Source organism: Trachemys scripta, chromosome 1 (assembly GCF_013100865.1).
Source record: "Trachemys scripta elegans isolate TJP31775 chromosome 1, CAS_Tse_1.0, whole genome shotgun sequence".
In the NCBI taxonomy this organism is placed as follows: Eukaryota; Metazoa; Chordata; order Testudines; family Emydidae; genus Trachemys; species Trachemys scripta.
In genome coordinates this window covers 119,932,057-119,954,875 of record NC_048298.1, presented here as the reverse complement: position 1 = coordinate 119,954,875, position 22,819 = coordinate 119,932,057, and the positions used below count along the sequence as shown (strand labels likewise).

Genomic DNA, 22,819 nt, shown 5'->3' with positions numbered 1-22,819 from the left:
ATTAAATACTACAGCGGGGACAGCATTTCCAAGCTGATGACTCTGCTTTTCAAGTAGCTTTCCCACAAATACTTCCCTTTTGAGCTTGTGTGCTGTGACAAAGAACTAGGTTATATTTTAAGGGTGTGAAGTGAATGTTGTGTGGTGTCTTCTCTTTTGTCAAATAGGCTACAAAAAAATGTGCCAAGAATTTCCAAAACAGGAGACTAACTTTTATGCATCAGTGGAAACTGTTGGTTGCTCGTAGGATAGATTGATTTTAATCATGGTTTAAATCATCTGTCGGGAAACTTTTGATTTGAATAATTGATTTTAATCGTGTTTTGCATTTATACTGCTTTAAGAAAATAACTTACCCATTTAAGAGAGGCTGAATCTCATTGGTGGATAACAATTAAAAATGCTAATTTGCAACTAAACATAACCTTTACACTAAATCTGGTGCTGCTTTTTGCTAATCAGGAAGATATGTTATATCTATGTACATTTATTTAAGCAATTATATAGTTTTTTTCCTAGATGATTAATTTTTTATTTTTTCAAGTTCTGTTTGGATGGAAATACTAATTCAATTAAAAACACACTGAAAAGTGTTTTTATTTATTTTTTTATTAAATAAAGCTACCTTAAATATGGTGGATACATAATCTCTGTGATAAGAAAAAAAAAAAGTTTATCAAGCTATGTTTTGCATTTAAAATTAATTTATTAAACAAAGGGAGTAATATTGATAGCTAGTGAACTGAACTGATTGTTTCTGGTCACAATGTCTGTCAGCATTTTAGAACTAGTAGATCTCATCCTCTTACGCATAGCTTTTATTCATAGATGGGAAGAAGAAGAAAACAGGTTTTCCTGCTTTTGCAACTCCCACTTGGTGTCTTAATTTAGAATGAGCAAATCACTGAACTGAATTAGTAGAAAAAACTGAAATTAAGAAAATATTCTCTGTGCACCTCCAGAAGAGGCTACTGCTGTCAAGAACTACCGTAATTTAGCACTTCATCAGACTCTGGTACTAGGTGCTTAGCCTGTGACTTCCACCAGTTCACTGTATTGACTTTCTTTAAAACTTGGCAGCAAATGTACTGATTAATATTTTTTTAATTTAATTAAATAATTTTAATAAATATAATTTAGGCTTTAGCGTAGGTTGTCAATGTCAAATCTAATTTTAAATAGCTTTTAAAAATATAATTTTAATTAAAATAAATAGAAATACGTTTTTGATTTAATCTTTTTTAAATCCGTGCTCGATGCTCAGAAGTTTCAAAATTCAGGACAGGCCTTTGAGGGCTCCCCTCCCGTACCACAGTGGTCTGCTACTCTTGGGCCACATGGCGAGGGATGGGACAGCTGTTTAGCCCCAGTTACTTTAGTGACTGCAGCCAGTCAGAAACCAGATTAGTCTGTTTCCACCCAAACAAATGAAAATACCAAAAATAATCAGTCTCTTATTACATATGTCAGGCTTTTTTGAGGGGATAGTATTTGTTTTTGGAGGGCTGCATTTTCTTGCGTTAGAGACCAGGAGCAACATTTCATTTTTAATTTTGATCATATGTTTGCTTTTTTTGAGCAAAAGTGCCTTGATCCCAGGATAAGGCATTTCTGTGCACAGTTTAATTCTGTTTTATAATTACCAGGTTAAGTTAGAAGTAGTGTTTCTTGCAGCTGGTTGTCATTTTATCTGTGATGATGCAGTACATATTTACAAGGAAGATGATCTTTAGATCCCAGCTATTCTCTTTTCTGTCTCATTCTTGTTCCCACAAGAGTTGTCATGGGAACAGTTGACAGAAGCACCAGCCACGTGAGTGCATGTTGCATTTTCATACCAATCAGTTAGCTGCTGAACTTCCTCAGACTGATGAAATACCAGTGCAAAGTAACTCTGGGTGCTTGATGCCATCCTGTACACCAAGATAGGACACCATCCATTTTATGCAGCCAAGCATATTAGAGAGGAGTGCAAAATATCTGAAAATCTCCCTGAGCACATTTGCAACTCATATTTTACATAAAAAAATATTTTTACAACTAACTTAACTCACAGTTTCTCCAACTTGAAAATATTTTATTTATAATTTGTAACTAACCATTTACAGTTTATTAAACTTTTATGGCATCTTACTTTACTGATGTTTCCTTCAAATTCTGCTGCATAAACTTACAATAGTAATCTGTCCTGCCTTGAATCAGAAGACCAATTTCCTCTTATATTGATCTGAAAGGCTTTAATATTTTGTGTAGAAGAGTCACAAACATGATGCTTCGAACACAGAAGCATGTGGCTGCTGGATCACTAATCAATCTCACTGTTACTAACAGTACAACAAAGTAAACAAAAAAGCTATAACTTAAACTGGGATATTATTAACACTGAGTAATTTGATTTCTGCAATAGTATTTTGGAGTATTTTAAGAGCAGAAGATTACAATTTCAAGTGCAGACTTCTTTCTCAGTGGGCAGTGAAAACAAGAAGTACCGTATATACTCGTTCATAAGCTGAATATTTTTGGTAAAAAAGTGATGCATCAAAGAGCGGGGGTCAGCTTATAAACAGGTCTACACCAAAATTTGATGATTTTAAACTTTATGGAATCATTGAATTGAATATCTAATACAGGGATCAGCAACCTTTGGCATGCGACCGGCCAGGGTAAGCACTCTGGTGGGCCGGTTTGTTTTCCTGCATGTCCGCAGGTTCGGCCTGTGCCGCTTCCTGCCGCCCCCATTGGCCTGGAGCGGCAAACCGCAGCCAGTGGGAGCCGCGATCAGCCAAACCTGCGGACGTGGCAGGTAAACCGGCCCGTCAGGGTGCTTACCCTGGCCGGCCACGTCCAAAGGTTGCCGATCCCTAATCTAATACATTGTAGTTTTTGTTTACTTGGAGCGTCTACAGGCATGGAGCCCCTCAGCTCCCTGTGGCCGCAGTTCGCTGTTCCCAGCCAATGGGAGCTGTGGGAAGTGGTTCCCATTGGCTGGGAACGGCAAACCACGGACACTGGGAGTTGAGGGGCTCCGTGCCTGTAGACACTCCAAGTAAACAAAACATCCTGACCCACCAGTGGCTTACTCTGATGGGCTGGGAGCCAAACTTTTCCAGCCCCTGAAATATAGGGTCGGCTTATGAAAGCAAAAACTGTATGACCCTATTTTTACCTATCCATTTTGGGGGGTCGGCTTATAAACAAATAGGTTAATGAACAAGTATATACAGTAATTTATATTCCTGCAATCCAATCTCTCTTTTGGAGAGAGATGGCTAGGGTTCTTTTTTAGGCTTTTTGTTTGCGCCTTTTAATTATAAGTAATTGAATTCCTAGCAACAATAATTTTAAGGATTAGAATCCTGTATCTGAACTGGATTGCCTGTCCCAGCAGTGTGCTATGTAGGGACAGCGCAAGTGTGTGTCACAATGGAATCTCCATTCTCAAGAGCTGCTGTAACCATATCCAAAGGAACTAATTCATAGGTGCAGTTGCTCCAGTTCCATGAGAGACCCTTTGCTTCTCATCCCAGATATCCCACACAGTTCCTTTGATGCAGGCTCTTGCAATGAATGGAGTGTGGCAATTTTCCTTTTATAATTAAATATGCCCATGACATCATGGATGGGGTTTTCCAAAGCACTCAGTGTTAGCCTACCACTAATGCCTTTGAAGTCAATGATAAAATTCCCATTTATTTTAATAGGAGCAGAGTTAGGTCAACACAACCTGTTGATATTCTGGCTACCTCCCCAGTTTACAGTACATTAAACCATCATTTATACAGTTAAACTGTACCTTGGCTGTCTTTTTAAAAAAAAAATCAATGTAGATTTCTCAAATTAGATTCCTAAGGGAGTTTATCTTTTGCTAAAATGCAATGTGATTGGCCAAGTGTGCAAGGGAACTTCTATCTAACCTGATACAATTTTTTTTTTTTTTTTAAATATAGGAGGGGAGAGAGGGTGAACTCTGAAGTGTTTGTGCTTCAGGAACACTTTCATATGCCAACACTAATAAAACATTCAAGCACTGTTTTACGTCCTGTTGAATTTTTTTACCTCTTGCATTAATACCTTTTTGTTTGTTTTTAATTATTTCTTTTTTCACAGCTTCTCTGTTTTTGTGCACTTTTTAAAACAAAAAAATTCAACTCAATTTTGGCCGAAATTATTGTACATGTTCCTTTAACATGTTAAGATTGTGAGGTTTGTTGGAAGTTTGCTCGTGCTACTTAACATAAACTTGTTTGTTTTTTTTCTTTGTTTTTTAGGCTATTTTAAACAAAAACAACGAGAAACTACCTGTGGCTATAAATCCACCAGTTTATGACAAGAATAAAATTTTCAAGTATGTATCTACAAACAAAATGCCTTTAAAATGCTTCCTGACAAGGACAGTTGAAATGTATACAACCTGAATAGGAGGCTTATCCTTTCCGGAAGGTTGGCACAGGTGCATAGGTCCTGCGGGTGCTGCCACTGCACCCCTGGCTTGAAGTGGTTTCCATCATGTACAGGGTTTACAGTTTGGTTCTATGGCTCTCAGCGCACCCACTATACGAATTGTTCCAGCCCCCCTGCACAGGTGGCATTCTATTGATCCATGTTTGGGATTCTGACTGCAGGACTTACTAGTTCTTTGGTTGGAATCTGTCCAGGAGCAATGGATATTGCCACCTTTATAACTTTTACTCTGCGTTTTAGATTCTTGAAGAGATGCCACCTTCAGGATTAAAGGAATTTAGCACAACATCTTGGTGCTGGGAATCTCTACATTTTATTTATTTTAACTAGTGAATTCAATGTCCATGGGGAAAATTTTAAGTCTTCAGCCTATCCACAGAGCAAGAACAGCAGCAGTGGTACAAGTTTCCCCGTGCTGCCTCATTGGATTAGACCACGCACATTCCATTTCTGATCTCTTCAGTTGCCACTGCTACCAAAGGGTCACGTTAAAGCTGGTCAGGGTTTTTTTTTTTTTTTTTTTTATTTCAACAAAATTTTGGGGAGGATACAGGTATTTCTCCCTCCCTCCCCCCCCCCCCACTTTTCTAACTATCTTTGGGATATATGTCTTTCTGTACAACAGCAACAGAATGGCCCTAATCCTTCAGAGGAGGGCTGGAGGAAGGCCTGGTTGTGAAAGGTGGTTTAATAGGGTTTTAGACCAGGATCAAAAAGTATGGTGGCAGTGGGTGCTACAGGGAATAGCTCTTAGCCATAGCCCCACTCCAGTGTAACATGTGCTACTACTGATCATTGTTGCTGGGAGGAAAATCGGGCGGGCGTGCAAAAGCAGAGGGACGTGCACAGCCCAAATTTGGAGTTTTATGTTCTGTGTCCCTTTTTGTACAGAAGGGGTAAAGTTCACATCCTGAAATCTGTTTCCAATCTAAATTTCTAAAAGGTGTATCATAGTCATCTTGCCTCAAAGTAGAGGTAGGACTCAGAGCATGGGGAGGTGACAAATGTATAGAACAAATTCTAAAACTATAGAATAAAGGAAACAAAGAACAAATATTTCTAAAGGGGAGGTTAGTGACTACTGTTTTATGTAGTTTGAACTATTTCTACAGGGAGAATTTTCTTCATTGGTAGTTAATGTTGGCTTTTTACTTCCTTTTCAAGCCAGTTACAAATTTCAGAGACAATGCTGTTGCGTAAATTTTTGGCACATAAAACACCCTTCAATTTGTGTTAGGTCTATTCTTTTTCTCTGTCTTAAGATCTTTTCCCAGCATTTCTCGTCAGTGCTATCAATCATCCTTAAAGCTTCCAAAAGTGCTTAAAGAGCTGTCCTAAGAAGAAATCTTTTTCGTCTTGATCAGTCTCTTCAGATTTCAGCTGTAGCAATTCACCCTCAACCCCAGGCCTGTTCTTGGCATCACAGACCTTCATGGAGACAACTTAATTTGCTCAGTGTCAGTGTTTTGGTCCAACGTTGTTTGCACAACATTAGATATATAAAAAATACAATCAATCTTATTCTCTATCCCGATTTGTGTTGTGAATATTCAGGCTTCGATATGTTTTGGAGGCAGTAGGGAGGAAATCGTTCAGAAAACTCAAATGTATGCTGCTGCTTACTTTCCTTATTGGTTTTGAAGTATAATTATAAAACTTCTAAATCAGTCAGATGTAACTTAGAATCATCAAAATGTAGGGCTGGTAGGACCTCGAGAGGTCATCAAGTCCAGCCCTCTGTACTGAGGCAGGACCAAGTAAATTTGTTTCTATGGTGGATTTTAGGACTTGTCCTGTTGACACTGAGAGAGGGAAAATATCAGAGTTGCAGTTAGAGACCCTATTATGTATCATAGGCTCTAAAATGAGATTTTGTGCATTTTTACTAAGAGATTTTAGAAATCCTAATACTTCCCTTCGCTTGCAATTCAAATTTGAAGAAAGTACTGTCATGGAGGTCTGTCTAGTCCAGTATCCTGTTTCTAATCCCTGGACAGTTCCAGATGCTTCAGAGGGAGGTGCTAGATACCCCCTAGTGGACCTTTGTAGAATAACCTGCTTTTTGGGAAGTGTTTGCAAGCCACAATAATTGGTTATTCCATTAATTGAGAGGCTGTAATACTTTCTGGTGTGAATGAGAGAGAAAATATACTGGAGGTACTGGAAGTCTGTCTCTGGATGTAATATAAACTGTTTATCAGACAAATGTCTAATTTTTTTTAATCCTGTTACGTTCTTGTCCTCAATGATATCTTGTGGCAGAGAGCTCTATAGTTCAATTATGTATTGTCATATAAAAGTTTCCTTTTCAATCTTAAATGTTTTGCCTTTCAATTTCTTTGCACATCCCCAGACTTCTAGGGAGTGGGGTGGAGTTGCAGCATCTTAAAAACATGATCCATTCCACATTTGAAGTGAGTGAAAAGGTCCTACTCTTTGTGCAGAATTGTCTCCTTTGCAACTTCATCTCTACCCCGCTATAACACAACCCAATATAACACGGGTTCGCGTATAGCGCGGTAGCAGCGGGGCTCCGGCTGCTGCGGGGAGCCCCGGGCCCTTTAAATCACCGCGGGAGCCCTGCCGCTGCTACCCCAGGGCTGTGGCAGCGGGGCTTCCCGCAGCGGAGCCTGGAGCTCTTTAAATCACCACCTGAGCCCTGTCACCCCTACCCCGATATAATGGGGTTTCAGCTATAACGCCATGACCGCGTTATAGCGGGGTAGAGGTGTAATAGAAACACAGACTCATTTGAGTTTGCTGACTCTAGTAGGCTTCCTGCAATCATTGTCGTCAAAAGGGAGAAGTCACCTTGAATGCACTTTGGTTCATTCGTTTGTGTGGCTTAGCTAACAAGAAAAGCAGTAGTACAGGACTTGTGGTGCTATAGGCATTGTAACCCATATTTTAAGAACCACTTGTAATTCCTGGGTTGGATAATATATTCATGAATCTTATGGTTTAGCTCATGCCATTGCCAGAATGATAGGTTAAAGCTGCAAGAGTGAATATGGTGGTGTATCCAACAGTGGCTCTGACTTCCACCTGCTGTCCTTTCTGCATGGTTCTGGAAAACCATGTTGACTTATGTTTGGGAAAGGAGGTTCTGGAAGGCTATCCTCCCTACACAGGCTAAAGATGAGGTTGGTGTGTAGTCTGTAATGTAGGGTAGTTGTAAGGTGCATATGTCTGTGGCTAATGGCGTAGAGGGTAGGTGCTCTTAGATGCCTAACTTTCAACTCCTTGGTAGTATAAATGTCCTTTGGCCCAGCCCAAACTGGACACACAATGGATTGTGCTGGGGTATGAATTTTCCTGGTGTTTTCTTAATCTTAAAAGCCCTGACAAAGCAGAGGCTTTTTTTCATGAAAGCACCCAGCTGGCTCAGGAACCCTGGTGCTCATTGAAAGAGACAAGAATGACTTTAAAATAAACATTAGGTGAGCACTGTTCCTTACAGCAATATCTTCCATGTGTCTGTAAATGTAGGTCAGTGTTAAGAACTACCTTGGCAGTGTTCCGTGATAGCTGGAGATTTTTAGTGCTTTGAGGACTTTTTTTTTTTTTTAAATTGTACATGTGGAGGGAGAGCTTACTCTTAAACCAGAAGTATAGAATAACCATATTTAGATCAGTACTTGCATTTCCCTGTGATGCAGTACAGTACAGAGCTGATGCAGACCTGCTATGTGAATTAATGCTCATGAGAAATGGATTTATTAATATGATACCGTGCTGGGAGAAGATGACCCACTTGTCAATTGAATTAATGACTAGCAAAAAGTACATTCAGCTCCTCTGCTGAGGAGAGCAGATGTCTGATGCACAGCTAGCAGCAGAAGTCTATTAAGATTTATTGGAAATGCTAAAAAAAAGTAATGTAGAGGAGAATAGCCAGCCTGACAACATGATGTCTAGGAGTGACGTAGAATGAAGACTTACCAGAGGCATCAACTGTCACTTGGAAGGGCCAGGCACCTTCTCCCCCCTCCTTTTGAAGGCCAAATGCCTTGTCTTTTGGCCCAGTATTAGCCACGAAATGGAGGAGGATGATCCCAGATGGGTTTCCATTAGGGCTGTCAAGTGATTAAAAAGATGAATCGTGTGATTAATTGTGCTGTTGATAATAGAATATCATTTATTTAAATAGTTTTTGGATGTTTTCTACATCTTCAAATATATTGATTTCAGTTACAACACAGAATACAAAGTATTCTGCTCGCTTTGTATTTATTTTCTTATTACAAATATTTTCACTGTAAAACAAAAGAAATAGTATTTTTGAATTCACCTAATACAGGTACTGTAGTGCAATCTCTTTATTATGAAAGTTGAACTTACAAATGTAGAATTACCAAAAAAAAAAAACCCTCAATACAATGTAAAACTTTAGACCCTACAAGTCCACTCAGTCCTACATCTTGTTCAGCCAGTTGCTCAGACAAACAAGTTTGTTCACATTTGCAGAAGATAATGCTGCCTGCTTCTTGTTTACAATGTCACCTGAAAGTGAGAATAGGCGTTTGCATGGCACTGTTGTAGCCGGCATTACAACGTATTTACGTGCCAGATATACTAAACTTTCGTATGCCTCTTCATGCTTCAGCCCCCATTCCAGAGGACAAGCTTCCATGCTGATGACGCTCATTTAAAAAAAATGTTAATTAAATTTGTGACTGAACTCCTTAGGGGAGAATTGTATGACTCCTGCTGTTTTACCTGCATTCTGCCATGTATTTCGTGTTATAGCAGTCTCAGATGATGACCCAGCACATGTTGTTCATTTTAAGAACACTTCCACTGCACATTTGACAAAATGCAAAGAAGGTACCAATGTGAGATTTCTAAAGATAGCTACATTACTCAACCTAAGGTTTAAGAATCTGAAGTGCCTTCAAAATCTGAGAGGGATGAGGTGTGGAGCATGCTTTCAGAAGTCTTAAGAGCAAAATTCCGATGTGGAAACTACAGAACCCGAACCACCAAAAAAGAAAATCAACCTTCTACTGGTGGCATCATTCTGATTCAATGATGAAAGTGAACATGCGTCGGTCCATGCTGCTTTGGATCACTATCGAGCAGAACCCGTCATAAACATGGATGCATGTCCTCTGGAATGGTGGTTCAAGCATAAAGGGGCATATGAATCTTTAGCGCATTTGGTACTAAATTAATCCCGTGAATTAACTGCAATTAATCTACAGCACTAGTTTCTTCAAGTGCTTGCTTGTGTCAGTTCCATTCTAGGCGTGTGCACGCCCACATGCACCGTCATCAGAGATTTTTGCTGTAGCAGTATCCGTTGGGCCAGCTATGGTGCCCCCTTGAGTGCCACGCTCATGGACTGGTATAGTAGCCCGCCCTCTACTCCGGGTTCCAGTGCAGGGCCCTGTGGACTGCAGCTGTTTAGAGTGCCTCCTGGTACAGTTGCACGACATCTACAACTCCCTGGGCTACTTCCCCATGGCCTCCTCCCAACACCTTCTTTGTCCTCACCATCGGACCTTCCTCCTGATGTCTGATAACGCTTGTACTTCTCAGTCCTCCAGCAGTACGCCTACTCACTCTCCGCTTCTTGCACTCCTCTTGCTCCCAGTTCCTCTCACACACTTCCGCTCCCTGGCTTGACTGGAGTGAGTCCTTTTTATAGCATCAGAGGGGCCTTAATTAGAGTCAGGTGCTTAATTGCCTCACCTGACTCTTAGCAGGTTAATTGGAGTCAGGTGGTCTATTAGCCTGGAGCAGCCCCTGCTCTGGTCACTCAGGGAACAGAAAACTACTTATCCAATGGCCAGTATATCTCCCTTCTGCTACTCTGCTGTTCCCAACTGGTCTGGGTCTATCACAATATCTAAAAGTAGCATTTGGATGCCTCATGGCATTGCTGAAGTACTACCAAGCCTTTCAATGTTAAGCCATCAGTCTGAATCCAGTCCTGCGCAGTAGGGAAGCAGTTCTCATCTAATGGATGTTTGGTGGCTGCAATGTGAGATATGTGGTGGGGCTTGATACCAGCTTCCACATCAAACTTGCCACTATGCTTTGCACTGATTGGCAGACTTGGAGGAAAGGCTAAGAACTGTAAGGACCATGGGAGAGTATTACTACTGTTACCCTTAGCTGAAGCTGCTAGATTGGGGTTGAAGCTAGCTGGAATTGGGGGGATGGATGCATGGGTGTGTTTGTAAAATTTCCTCTACTTCAGCCCTGTAGACAAACAGAGGACTTCGTTCACCCAGGATGTCCAGCTGATACCTTTCACCTACACTAAATTCACACAACTTTTTTTTAATTGAATATTAGCATTATGTACAAATACCTTACAACATAATTTGTATAATATGTTACACTTGGAGTTGCGTAAAATTTGGCTGCAATGTATAAACATCTGACACTTTTCTCTCCTGAAGGATGTATTTTTCTCCCCCTTAACAATCGTGGAATGTATAAGGGGTCCAGTTGCAAAGACACATCCCTTGATGTGTCCTCTAATTAGATAGCAGTAGAAAAGATGGGAAAAAGTCATATATAGCCTGACTCTGCATCACGAACCAGTAGAAATGGGGAGGAGATAAAATGTGATGGCTCTTTGAGGAAGTGATTAGCTGTTGTTGACACTTTGTCTAAACGTTTGCAGAGGCAATTTTGAGCTATTTTTTTTTTGTTTGTCTCCCCCTCTCTTTAATGTTTTTTTTTTTTCCCCTCTACATCTTGAACTGTTAGTCTCACTTCCAAGTCACAAAGCCACTCTATAATTCTCTCCAGGTTGCATTGCTGCTGAGTTATTTGGACTTGCCAAATAGCAAGGTCACTTGTTAAACTATCAAATAATCTTAAACTGAGATTTTGTGTTGGAAACTCTTAAAGTAGCAGGCTCAAAACATCTCATTTAGTTTTTGTTTATCTTTGTAACTGATTTTTGCTACATTTTAAAAATAGCTTTAAATGTGAACATGTTCATTGAGGGTTTGCTGTGTCCAACCCTACTTGATGCTGCAGTGCTGCTTCTGACGCTATAAGATCAAATTCACTTCCTCGTTAGGAGGACTGCGATGAGGCAAGCGCTGGAATATGACTTTTCTGCAGGCTTAAATTTTTCAATGTGGAAAATAAAGACCTGATGCTCTGAATAAGAACTGAGGGTGCTCAGTTCTTTCTACTTACCATCAAGTATGTTTACATCATTTAAAAATAATTGGCCTCTGAAGTTAGTCAGTTCACAAGTGTAGTTATTTTGTGTTGCATGTTTTCTATTAAGATAGCCATTAGTTTTGGTTTCAAGAGGGGAAACTGCTCTTACATTGACAAAGCATGTATGTATCTTTTCCTTTCTCCCAGGGTCTACACAGACCTTCCCCAAATCCTCAACAACTTGAAACACCCACGTTTTGAGTTCACCGAAGATGAGGGAGAAGCAGACATCCTCTACAACTTTTCCCACTTCAAAGATTACAGGTGACAGCTATTTCCTTGCAAGTACAAATTATCTGGCTGCCATATAAAAAGCTCTGTTCCCTGGAGTGGTCTTTTTAAGTGACCTCCATCTCTTGTAGAAAACTAAGTGAAGAGAGGCCCCATGTGATGTTGAATCAGTTTCCATGTGAGAATCTCCTGACAGTCAAGGATTGCCTAGCATCTATATCTAGACGAGTTGGAGGGATGGAGGGGCCAAAATGGCTGCCTCGTACTTTTAACCTTCACACGGAATTACCCCAGTTCATCAGCTATTTTCAGCAACGTGAGAGGAGGTAGGCCATATTATTGCTGCCGCTTGTCTTGCAATTTCCTAACCAACTTTCTCCCCAGTACCAGCAAGTGCATGTTTTGGGTTAATTGGATTAAACAGCTACTTTGCTACCATTAATTTGTGCTAGCGCATTTCACTTATGTTCTAGTGGATTTTATCTGAAAAGTGTGGGCTTTACTTATTCTTTTTAACTCCAAAATATATAATGTGACATACCTTGAAATATACAAGGTGGAATCATGACTCCATTGAAGTCAGTGGCAAAATTCCATTTAACAAATGTACTAAGATTCCCAACTTTTGTGTGGGCAGATAGCTTTCTCTGTGTGCCAATGGCAATTAAAAGCAGTTTAAACTAGGGAAGGGATTGTGCTCAATTTTCTTGGTTAAAACACATTTCCACGTGGAAGTGGAAGTCAAATTTAGGATTAACTTTGGACTCCTTTGGCGAGGCTAAAAGAAAACTGACTCTGATTCTCATTAGGCGTTCTGTGGTACCTTACTCATAAGCACTTCCTGTCACAGCAGTCTCCTCCAGAACAGACCTGACAGTAACAAGGAATTTGTCTGCTAGGATACGTTTACAGTACAGACACTCCATGCCCAATTAGCATCGGTAAAAATAGCAGTGTCGATGGTGAGGCATGGCTTAGGCAAATAGAATAGATTAGAATGCCCTAGGCACCCGAACCCCCAGGTTTTATACCATACACAGGCTCTCTACACACCCAGTCACCGCTTCTCCCATCTGCACTGTTATTTTTAGCAGGGTAGTGTCCTGCTGGCAGAGCCTTTCCCCACCACAGCGAAAGGGTCCAGCAGCAGGGAAAGGCTCCGGCTGCTAGAACCTTTCACTGTGTCATGTAGCTACACACTGCAGTGCCAAATGTGGACACCTGCCTTTCCCTGCAGTGTGTAGCTTCACATGTCCCTGTACTCTGCATGCTGCCATAAGCGTAGACATAGCCTTAGTGAGGGACTTGGGGGAGTTAATGTCTTACTCTTCCACCAAAATAATCCCTATTTTGTCTCACAGTTAGCTCCCTGATTGTTCTGGGGGTTGTGATTGATAGATGGTACTGTAACCATCTGGCTGTTTCCCTCTCTTCTCAAGATAGTTTCTTTACCTCCTGAATGGGGTTAGCCATGAGGGGAAATTTAAATGTATGTTCTTAGCCTGTAGTATTCTGACTTTTGGTTAACACCAAATATGTGCAAGAGGTGATCACGAAGTCAGAGTGCGTGTGTGTTGGGGAGGGAGGGAGTTTCAAAATAAACTCTCAGTTAAAATACAGATCCTTCACTAAAAATCCTTCAATTAAAATTCACTAGTACTAAAACTTAACCACAGGCAGCTTTCAGATTACCCAGAGACCCACCTCTGCATGCCTTCACAAATATATTGGGGAAGGCGGGACCTCCAGGGTCACCTTGCCATTGCTCAGTAGCATGAACAGAATAAAGACATGCATATCGCTCCTACTTTTTCAAAGCTTTTCGAAGAGTCCAGCCTCTTCAGATCTCTAGGTAGTGGAAAGAGAGTGAGAAGGTATGCTCTCCTGAGCTTGACAGATGCATTTGGGCAAGGGATTCATGTTACTATATTCAGTGGTCAGTCCCCAAGAGAATAGCTGTATGTTATGTAGTTTGGCTGGCTCAGAGGTGGCCGTGGGGAATCTAATTTACAAGTTTTAAAGCACCCACCTAGAATGTTCTCAAACTCCATGGTTGCCTGGTCAGAATGGTCTCTTGACCTACAAACAAGCACTTCTGATGTAGTCATGGTATGTATGAAGGAAAAAGGGATTTACCAGTGGAAGTATGGTAGGCCCTTGCTGAAAAAGAAAGCAAGAGCCCCCAAAATCCTAGCTCAGATCAGCTGTGATCCAGGTGTCCTTGGTTCTTGCACTCTTGCCCGCTGCATCAAAAAGAACACTCGGATTGGTAATGCATCGGGCAATACCAGTATGTGGCTCAGAGTGGAAGTTTGCCAGTAAAATAGCTAAAGATAAATGAGGTGTGCACTGACATGCTGTGGCCTTGATTGGGTTTTATTTTTTTTATTTATTTATTTTTTTATCATAGGGGAGAAGACAATCACTGGATATGCAAACCATGGAACTTGGCCAGAAGCCTAGACACCCACATCACCAACAATCTTAACAACATCATCAGGCACAGGGAAAGCAGCCCGAAGGTTAGAGGAAAGTGGGCTTCCCACTTGGTTTGAAGCAAGTGGTTTATTTTTTTGTTTAAATGTTTATCTTTACAAGGAGAATAAAAAAAGTGGGGGGGGGATTAATTTTGTTCAAGAGTTTGTAATAGCTGGTATATGTTTGTGAGCATTTGCACATTAAAAGGGTGAACTCCTGATGAATTCATATTGAAATCTTTTAGCATTGTGCAGTGCAGTGTTAGAATATTTTTCTATTTGCTTGTAGTAGACCATGTCTGTTCCTTTAGGACAGAAATAAAATTTTCCCTGACAGTAATGAATGATTAAATGTGTTGCTGCTTTTATGCTACTCAGTAAGAAATCTAAGATGATGATAAATTCTCACTTTCATGTAGCTTCTGTTGGCTGTAAATATAAGGAAGTTATTGCTGCTTCCCTCAAGTTGATCATTTCTCTTAGTATGACTCTTCATACGCACAAAATGCTTCTTCCACCAGTGATGGATGCATCACATGGCTTTTTATAGGAAGCCAACAGTGTGTGGTCTTACATCAGACTGTCACATAAGCTTTATGTCCCGTGACTTAATAGAATATCTCTTTTGGACTGTGTGCCTTTTTTTTGGAATTCCAACCTCAAAGAAAAAAATGCATGAAGAATTACAGCATCACTTTAGTTCAGAAGAAAGCTGATAATATATAAAGTGAGACTGTTTTGTTTGTTTTTAATAGAATACATCTTTAAAAATCTGTTTTGTTTTTCTGTGAACTAGCCATTATTTTAAAAGCAGTTTTAGAGCTGTGTTTCTATACCAGTAAACCAAAACTAAGCAGCGCGTACTTAGGGAGCCAAAGCATTTTGTTTTGTATCTTATCAAGCATCTTTTTTAAAAAAGGGAAAATGTGTTTCTAACAACATAATCCAGGTCCTAGGTATTATGAATCTGGTCTACTGTGCTGCAGGACATTCTTAACTTTTATGGCATCCCTGGGTAGGCTGCAGGTAGCATTGCTGACATCCCTTGATGGCTGCCCTTGTTCCTCACCCCATACCCTGAAGGCTCACTATCTCCCCTCCCTCCATACTTACTTTGTCCATTGGTAGCTCTGTCACACACCGCCTCTCCCCCTAGATAAATGAACACCAGCTCATGGGGCTGAGGGAACTGAGGAGTTGGAGTAAAGGTAACTTCAGAGTAAAAGCAATTATGCTGCCATTTGCATGGCCATATAATTGCATTGCAAATGAGGGCCTGAATTTTTTTGGTGGTGAAAAGTATCCTTGGACAATGGGAAGATGTCGGTCATCTGAGGAGGAACAAATGTTGGGTTGGATTGGCACTTATGAAGAGATTAATAATGTAAGCAGAGAATTTAAATAAAAGATTTCAGTGGAATGAGGAGGGTAGTACTTTAGTTCTGTATGCTGACCTGATAAGAGCGAGTGCACTCAGGCTATTTGGTTACAAACAAAGGCTACATTGCTTATATTGAGAAACTTTTTAAAAACAGAAACTTGGCTTAATGTATCTTTGGTAGAATATTTTGGGACTGTCCAAACCCACTGATAATTGTTTGTCATCACCTATTGTGCATCTTCATTCCTTAGGGTTTAATTGTGTTCAATCTCTGTTTTTGTTTTAGGTAGTGTCTAAGTATATTGAGAATCCAGTATTGTTTCATCGGGAAGATGTGGGGATGGTTAAATTTGACATTCGTTACGTTGTGCTTCTGCGATCCGTAAAGCCACTCAAGCTGTATGCTTATGATGTTTTTTGGCTGCGGTTCTCAAATCGGTAATAACCTTTTTTTCTAGGAGTGAAGGAGTTAGCGGTGTTAAATTGTGATGCCTTGCTTTTCTAAGGTTGTATGTAATTAACACTGTCTTTTTCCTTTCTTTGTTAGCGCATTTTCACTTGATGACTTGGACGACTATGAGAAGCATTTTACTGTCATGAACTATGCTTCTGGTGTAACCTTAAAACAGGTAAGCAAGTGATACATGAAAAGCAAATGACTTCAGTCAATCAAGATGCTGATCCTTTATCTGCGACTGTCACCAAATGCCATGATGCATATTCACCCAAACAAACTTGACAGGCTATACCTGTTCTGATGCAGCTGTTTTCCCAGATTGGGGATCCAGAGGAAATAGTCATAGATTATGGCACAAATGTTACATCTCTAATCAAATCCATATAAAAAGTATTAAAAGGACATTTTACCACTCCCAAACTGATGGTTTAGTGTAGTGTTTCACCACATAGTAAAAAGGACTGTCTGGTAGAAATGGGAAAAGCTTGGAACAAATTGTTCTCATTTCTGCACTTTCTAGGCAGTGAAATTCCCCAGGACCTTATTTGGAATTTGTACCATGTGTGTTTATACGTTCTGCAGCTCATTACTCCTTCCTTTAATTAATTAATAAATAAATAAATAAATAAAATTAAAAAATCCTAGCTCCTGGTGGGAATAATCTAGCAAACCAATCTCTAATGCCATTACATTATTTTAGGTTCACTATGATGAATTTATTCCTCTGTTTGAGAAGCAATATCCTGAATATTCCTGGAAAACTGTGCAAGTAAGTCACCAATCCCTCTTATCCAAATAAGATGTTCACTAAATTTTTCTTTTAGGCAGAGGTGTTTTTCAAAGGTTCAGGTGTTTTTACCAGGTTAGTGAGTAGTGAGCAAATGTCTCTTCAGTGCAGCAAAGGCCAGTAGTCCCAGAATTTTAAAGTCTGGAAATACAAAATGCTCAGTTATCTATGTTACTATTCTATTAGGGTTTTAAATTTTCTCCATGAAAAGTTGTCATGGTATATTGTGCTTGGGAACAAAATTGGTACTGATTGACAGACAGTGGAAGCAGAACGCTGTATGTTTCCAAAATGTTGCAGAGCTTGTTGGAGGACTCACCCCTAGTTGCAGAATGGTGCATAGAATCTAAGCTTTCATTTAAAACACTAATTTGTCACAATCTCAAAGTCTGGTAAAACCTGGATTGTAAACAATCAGTGGCTCCAGTGATATATTCACGTGAATCTGCATGAAGCCTGAAACAGTACTTCTTAACATATGGACTGGTCCTTCCATTTCAGTAGGTTAACACTGGTATTGAAAGATGACAATTTAAATAGTAATGCGGTTAACTTTTTTTTTTTTTTTTGGCTACTGAACTTTTAAGCAAATTTATTCAGAAACTTTGCTGACCTCAGCCCCAAGATAGGGAAATAATATCAAAGTAACTAAGCATCTACTGTACCGATTGAGGTTTTAGTATTCTTAACTACATAAAGCTGCTACTTAATTTGTAGCTGCAGCACTCTAACAAAACTGCTCCGAGGACCTTGTTACAGAATTTAGGTCCTTTTTGCTGTGTAGTACACAGCAGGCTGTTCAGAAGGGTGTGAACGCACACACTAGCCATTCTGGCATAGCAGATGGAAATGAGTACTTTCCAAGTACACCTTTCTGGTTACTGCTCTTGAGGTCGTTACACTAGAGGGTTGGCTAGCACGGAGCCTACATTTGGATGCCTTTGGTTTTTTTTACTACAAGAAAACAAAGGGTAAATGACTAGTTTAAAAGTCTGTTTCTGTTCTTATAACTCAGACCCTTAGCCAAACTTACTGAACTAAAATTTTTCCTTTTGGGTTGAACTTTCAGTTGCTGTCCAAGCTAATTCTTAATCTTCACAAGTTTAGAATTCCATGTTATCCGAGCTTAATATAAAGGGCAGAGACCCCTTAATGTCCTGTCACCACAAAAGTGCTCTAACATTGCCAATTCCCTAGTGCTGAGATATATTTTAACTATAGAGCTGTGCGGAAGCTCCAAACGTGATAACTCTACAAATGAAAATGAGTAGAGGGTGGATTGTGACAGTCACCTAGGGTTATTTTGTGGTGTTGGGTGGCTCTCCAAAGAACAAGTTGAATGCAAAGGTAACTAGTCAATAGTTTGTTTTCCTATTTATCAAGAACCAGATTACAGAGGTGGTTAACTAAGCACTTGATCCTGCAGATGCTTACTCATGTTTTTCAGTTGATTTCACTAGAACTACTCACATAAGTAAAGCTATTCAGGGTATGAGAGTGGTTGTAGGATAAGCCTTAAAATTACACAAAGGGAAATCTTTTTTAAACAGTGGCAGACAAAGTATCCCTCAAGGAGTATTCTGGGCAAAGTACCAAGAATTAGACTTTTTTTTACGTTTACAGGAGGTGTATTTTACTCTAATGTGACTTGGATATTAAAAACTCCCATGTACCATAACTCCTTTATTTGGTCTCCCTATTATATCCAGAAATGTCATCTTTGTGTGTTCAGACTGGAAATTGTTCAGTTATTTTTTTTTTAAACTTTGGAATCTTCTTTGTATGTTTGTAAAATGGTGAGAGAAAAGTGAATTGATTCAACTGGATGCCTAAACTTCTGAGCTGTAACTGTTGGTATTCACAGAACAACTTTCCTTTCCTTTTTAATTTGCACTCCACGCACTGCGGTAGATTCAGAAGTGTAGTGCTGTACAAAATGACCTAGACATGGATTCAATTCCAGCATTATAATACTTTTTCTTTTTAGCGTTTTCTGTAGTATATAGTAATTAGGTAAATTCTGGGTGCTCAGCCCTTACAAAAATCAGACCAGTTATTAGGTACATAAATATAGCTCTAGAATCTTAATTTCAGGTCCCTATTTTTGAAAATCTTAGACGTGGGGGAACAAATATTAAATTATTCCTGAAGAAACTTTTTTTTTTTACTGAAATGCTGAAGGTTCTTGTCTGCAGGCTTGTCATTTGTGATGGCATTTACACGGTTTGATCTGACTCCTAAATGAAACTTTTCAACTACAAAAATCCCTTTTATAGGGTTCTCGCAACTATTTGCATTTTATTCAGAAACTGACTTCTCTTTGGCAATAGGCAGAGATTTTTAAGGCATTTGCTGAATTATTCCAAGCTGCTTCAGCTAAACCTGCACCGTTTGGCATCTGTGATTATCCATCATCGCGAGCAGTATATGCCATCGACCTGATGCTTAAGTGGGATACTACCAGAGATGGTAAGATGCTTCTGTTCCTTGAGAGACTAAATTTATTCTCTTGGTTTTCTGCTCAAAATTTTTGCTGTTTTTAATAAAAATAAAAAAAATAAAAAGTAGGCCGGGTTCCATGATGTTTATATTTAAACAGACTGATTTGATGTCTTTTGGGTTGCAGATATGTGAGGGTCGTTTCTGCTATTCTGATGTAAACATTTGAAGATGGGTGGGCATAATGCTTTGCAGCTGTCTGTTAATTCTAACAATGAGCACCCTTTCCTATTATGGTGGTGGTACACCTATACAAGGAGAGCAGTCTTTACTAAAAGTAATTCTAATAAATCCCATGATTTAATTCAACTATGATCAATACAGACAGGAAAGAGAATCTACATTTTTGTCTTTATTTGTACAAAATGTGTTTTTCTTACTCTTCATACATTATTGCAAATCAAAAGGGAAACTCAACCTCCTGACCTTATTTTAGGGGTGAGAGGAAGTAGATGGCTAAGTGGGGAGGTTCTGTGGCCTGTGTTGTACAGGTCAGACTAGAATCTTGATCACCATGTCCCCTATAAGTGGGAGAGGAGAGACTTTGTGCTGCCACTGAGAAACCCTTCTCTGTTTCTGTACCAGGTGAACTAGACAGAACAGTAGAGCAATACAAAGAGCAAAGGAGGCTTGGTGCCTAAAAATAAAAGGGGGAAACAGTCTTTTATGGAAGGTGTATCTCAAAGTTGTGGTTAAATAAGAAAGATGCACTAATTCTGATCTAGTTAAACCGGTGCACCTTTCTCATATGGGCAAGGCCTCAGATTTATGGCATTTGCCCCAGAAATGGGTTTGGTGTCTCACTTCCTCATACTGTAGGCCTCAAAAAAGCCTACCTGGGTATGTAGTAAGAGTTGACCATCTTCAGCTTCTTTCTACGGTCTCTGCTACAGCAAAGGGAGGCGACTCCCAGCATCTCATGTATACCTTGTAGTAAAATGTTATGTTTTGTTTCTCTTCAGGGAAAAGAACTATGCAACCTCAGGTCCTGGAGGTGAACTTCAACCCTGACTGTGATAGAGCCTGCAAATACCACCCTACCTTTTTTAATGATGTCTTCAGCACCCTATTTCTGGATGAAACAAATAATTGTCATGTGACATATGTTGTTTAGGCCTAGAAGGCACGACTTGGTTATTTGTTTCCTTTAGAGATATGCTTAACAGCAATATTTGCATAAGCAGCTCATAGAACTGAAATATAATTATTTTCCTATAATGGTAATGAAGAAAAACTTATCAGATGAATGGGTATATACTGTACTTGTAATCAGTAGTCTACGTTTTCTTGTCTTGTTTAGTTCTAATCATCAACTTATGTTGACTTAAATGTCTTATTGAAGCCCAGAAAAGTATAATAGTAACTAGAGCAATCAGCTGTTGTTTCTTAGGTAGCCTAGTATACCTTATTTGCATAGCAGAAGTGTTGTACAAATTTTCTGTGTCTGCATTAGAGTAATAATTTCCTGTATCAAAATGTTTGAGGTCATGCATCATCTCTTCCTTTCTGTATAATACCATTGTCTTCAAGCACTAATATGCTTTATTCCACGAATTGATGTAAAGCAACTTACTTTAGGGTTGCATCTGATAACTCCAATGAGCGAACATTTATTAAGCTTGTTTGTAATAAAGTATTACAGCAACATTAGAGTTAGTTTTTTCAATTAAAGGTCACTATACTTTCTCAAAAACTAGTCATAGCTGCTGTCATCTTTTTAAAGTTGAATGAGGTCTATGAATATATCCCAATCTAGTAGTTTTGAGCTGTTTAGCATGCATGGTAATGCTGAAATTAGATGGAAACTGTAGCTCCTCTGTCACATATCAAATCATTCATTCCTTTCGCAATGCAGTTAAGGTTGAATATCATCCGGCAAAATTCTCATTGAGGTCAATGGGAGCCTTGCCTATCTAAGGATTTGATCTCCCATAGCAAAATGAATCATTAATGAAGAACCGCAGTTCAATGAGATAATGGGGAGGTCAGAGGGGTGGTGTAGGGGCCATTACAATTGCCAAAGGTCTGAAAAGACATGGAACAGTATTTTATTTTGAGTCAACAATGCAAGAACAAAGGATCCTTTTAATCTTTGGCAATGTCTGTATCAAGAGCTATGGCTCAGAATTTTACCCCTTCCTAAGTAGTACTGGCCAAATTAAACTACTTGTGTGTACTGAGGAACAGTTAGTTCACACTAGTATTCTGCTTTAGCCAACACAAGTTACACTATTGTCAAACAAGCTATTGGGCTCACTATGGGGGTAATTGAGTGAAATTTAATGGCCTTCAGCCTAGATGATATAAGGCCCTTCTAACAAACTCAAACACTTCAACATCTTACACTAAACCTTAGGGATGTTTTACATTGTATATGTGCATTATTTCTTTCTTGAAGTCTTATAGCATAAAAGGTAATATTAGTTAACTTTTATTTTTTGATAAATGTAACAAACTAATCAATTTCAGATTTTAAGCAAAGTGTAAAAATTTTAAACAATCTTAACCTGCCACAATTATATCACCTTGCACTGATATCCAGGAAGGAAGGAATATAACCAGTTATCTTTCAATCTTCATGTAGAAAAGGGTTGATTATGCCATAGAACTACCTTTTTTTTTGTTTTTTGTTTTTAAGCAAATCCTCCTAATGTTCAGTCTGAAGAACAAATGTCTGCCAAGTACTACCACATAATATTTCAGATTTCTAAGAAGCTTAGTTTAAAGTTGCTTGATATACCTAGGACACATGGCAATGAAGGAGAGAGGCAATTTCAGGGTATCTGGCCATAAAATGGGCAAGTGAAAATCAGTCACTGCTGGAAATTGCTGTGGATCTGGGGCAAAGAGGCAGGTTTAAATCCTAATCGTGTAAGGGGGGGGACCGGGAAGCAGGGTCCATAAAAGTGGTAGTAATGTGCTAGCAATAGAGGAAAGGTAAAACTTCCTGTCCCAGGTACCTTATACAAAAAGTTCCTGTTTCTAGTTGAGCCACTTACAGCTCAAAGTCTTCTGGTTTAAGGCTGCAACACTAATCTTGAAGCAGCAGAAACATCTTATACCTGTCTCCAAGCAGCTCAAGGAGGAACAGATAATCAGGTACCTAGGTAAGTATTTTAGCAGGATGGTCATAAGATGCTTGTATATTTGATTGGGGCCACCAGCAGCCAGACATCCCTCCAGGGGAGGCAGATTGCTCTGATAATAGCTGAGAATACTAGCAGTCTGCTAGTGAAGCATCCAGGTTCCAAGCAGAGCAGGTTAAAGGCACTAATTCCTCTTTTTGTGATTTTATTTATTTTTATTTTTTTTTTTCTTCAGGTGCTCATTGGATA

General features: G+C 39.4%; 1 protein-coding gene across 1 annotated transcript in view; it reads left to right on the top strand.

Moving 5' to 3' along the window:
* Positions 1 to 21,129, top strand: part of TTLL12 (tubulin tyrosine ligase like 12) — a 54,391-nt gene extending 33,262 nt beyond the window's left edge. Inside the window, exons 6-14 of the mRNA XM_034783506.1 lie at positions 4,269 to 4,345; positions 11,800 to 11,916; positions 12,015 to 12,209; positions 14,294 to 14,405; positions 16,028 to 16,179; positions 16,289 to 16,370; positions 16,899 to 16,967; positions 19,316 to 19,454; positions 20,447 to 21,129. Coding sequence (XP_034639397.1) covers positions 4,269 to 4,345; positions 11,800 to 11,916; positions 12,015 to 12,209; positions 14,294 to 14,405; positions 16,028 to 16,179; positions 16,289 to 16,370; positions 16,899 to 16,967; positions 19,316 to 19,454; positions 20,447 to 20,598 — 1,095 coding nt within the window. The 3' untranslated portion in view covers positions 20,599 to 21,129. The remainder of the gene's footprint in view (positions 1 to 4,268; positions 4,346 to 11,799; positions 11,917 to 12,014; positions 12,210 to 14,293; positions 14,406 to 16,027; positions 16,180 to 16,288; positions 16,371 to 16,898; positions 16,968 to 19,315; positions 19,455 to 20,446) is intronic.
* Positions 21,130 to 22,819: the final 1,690 nt, after the last annotated feature.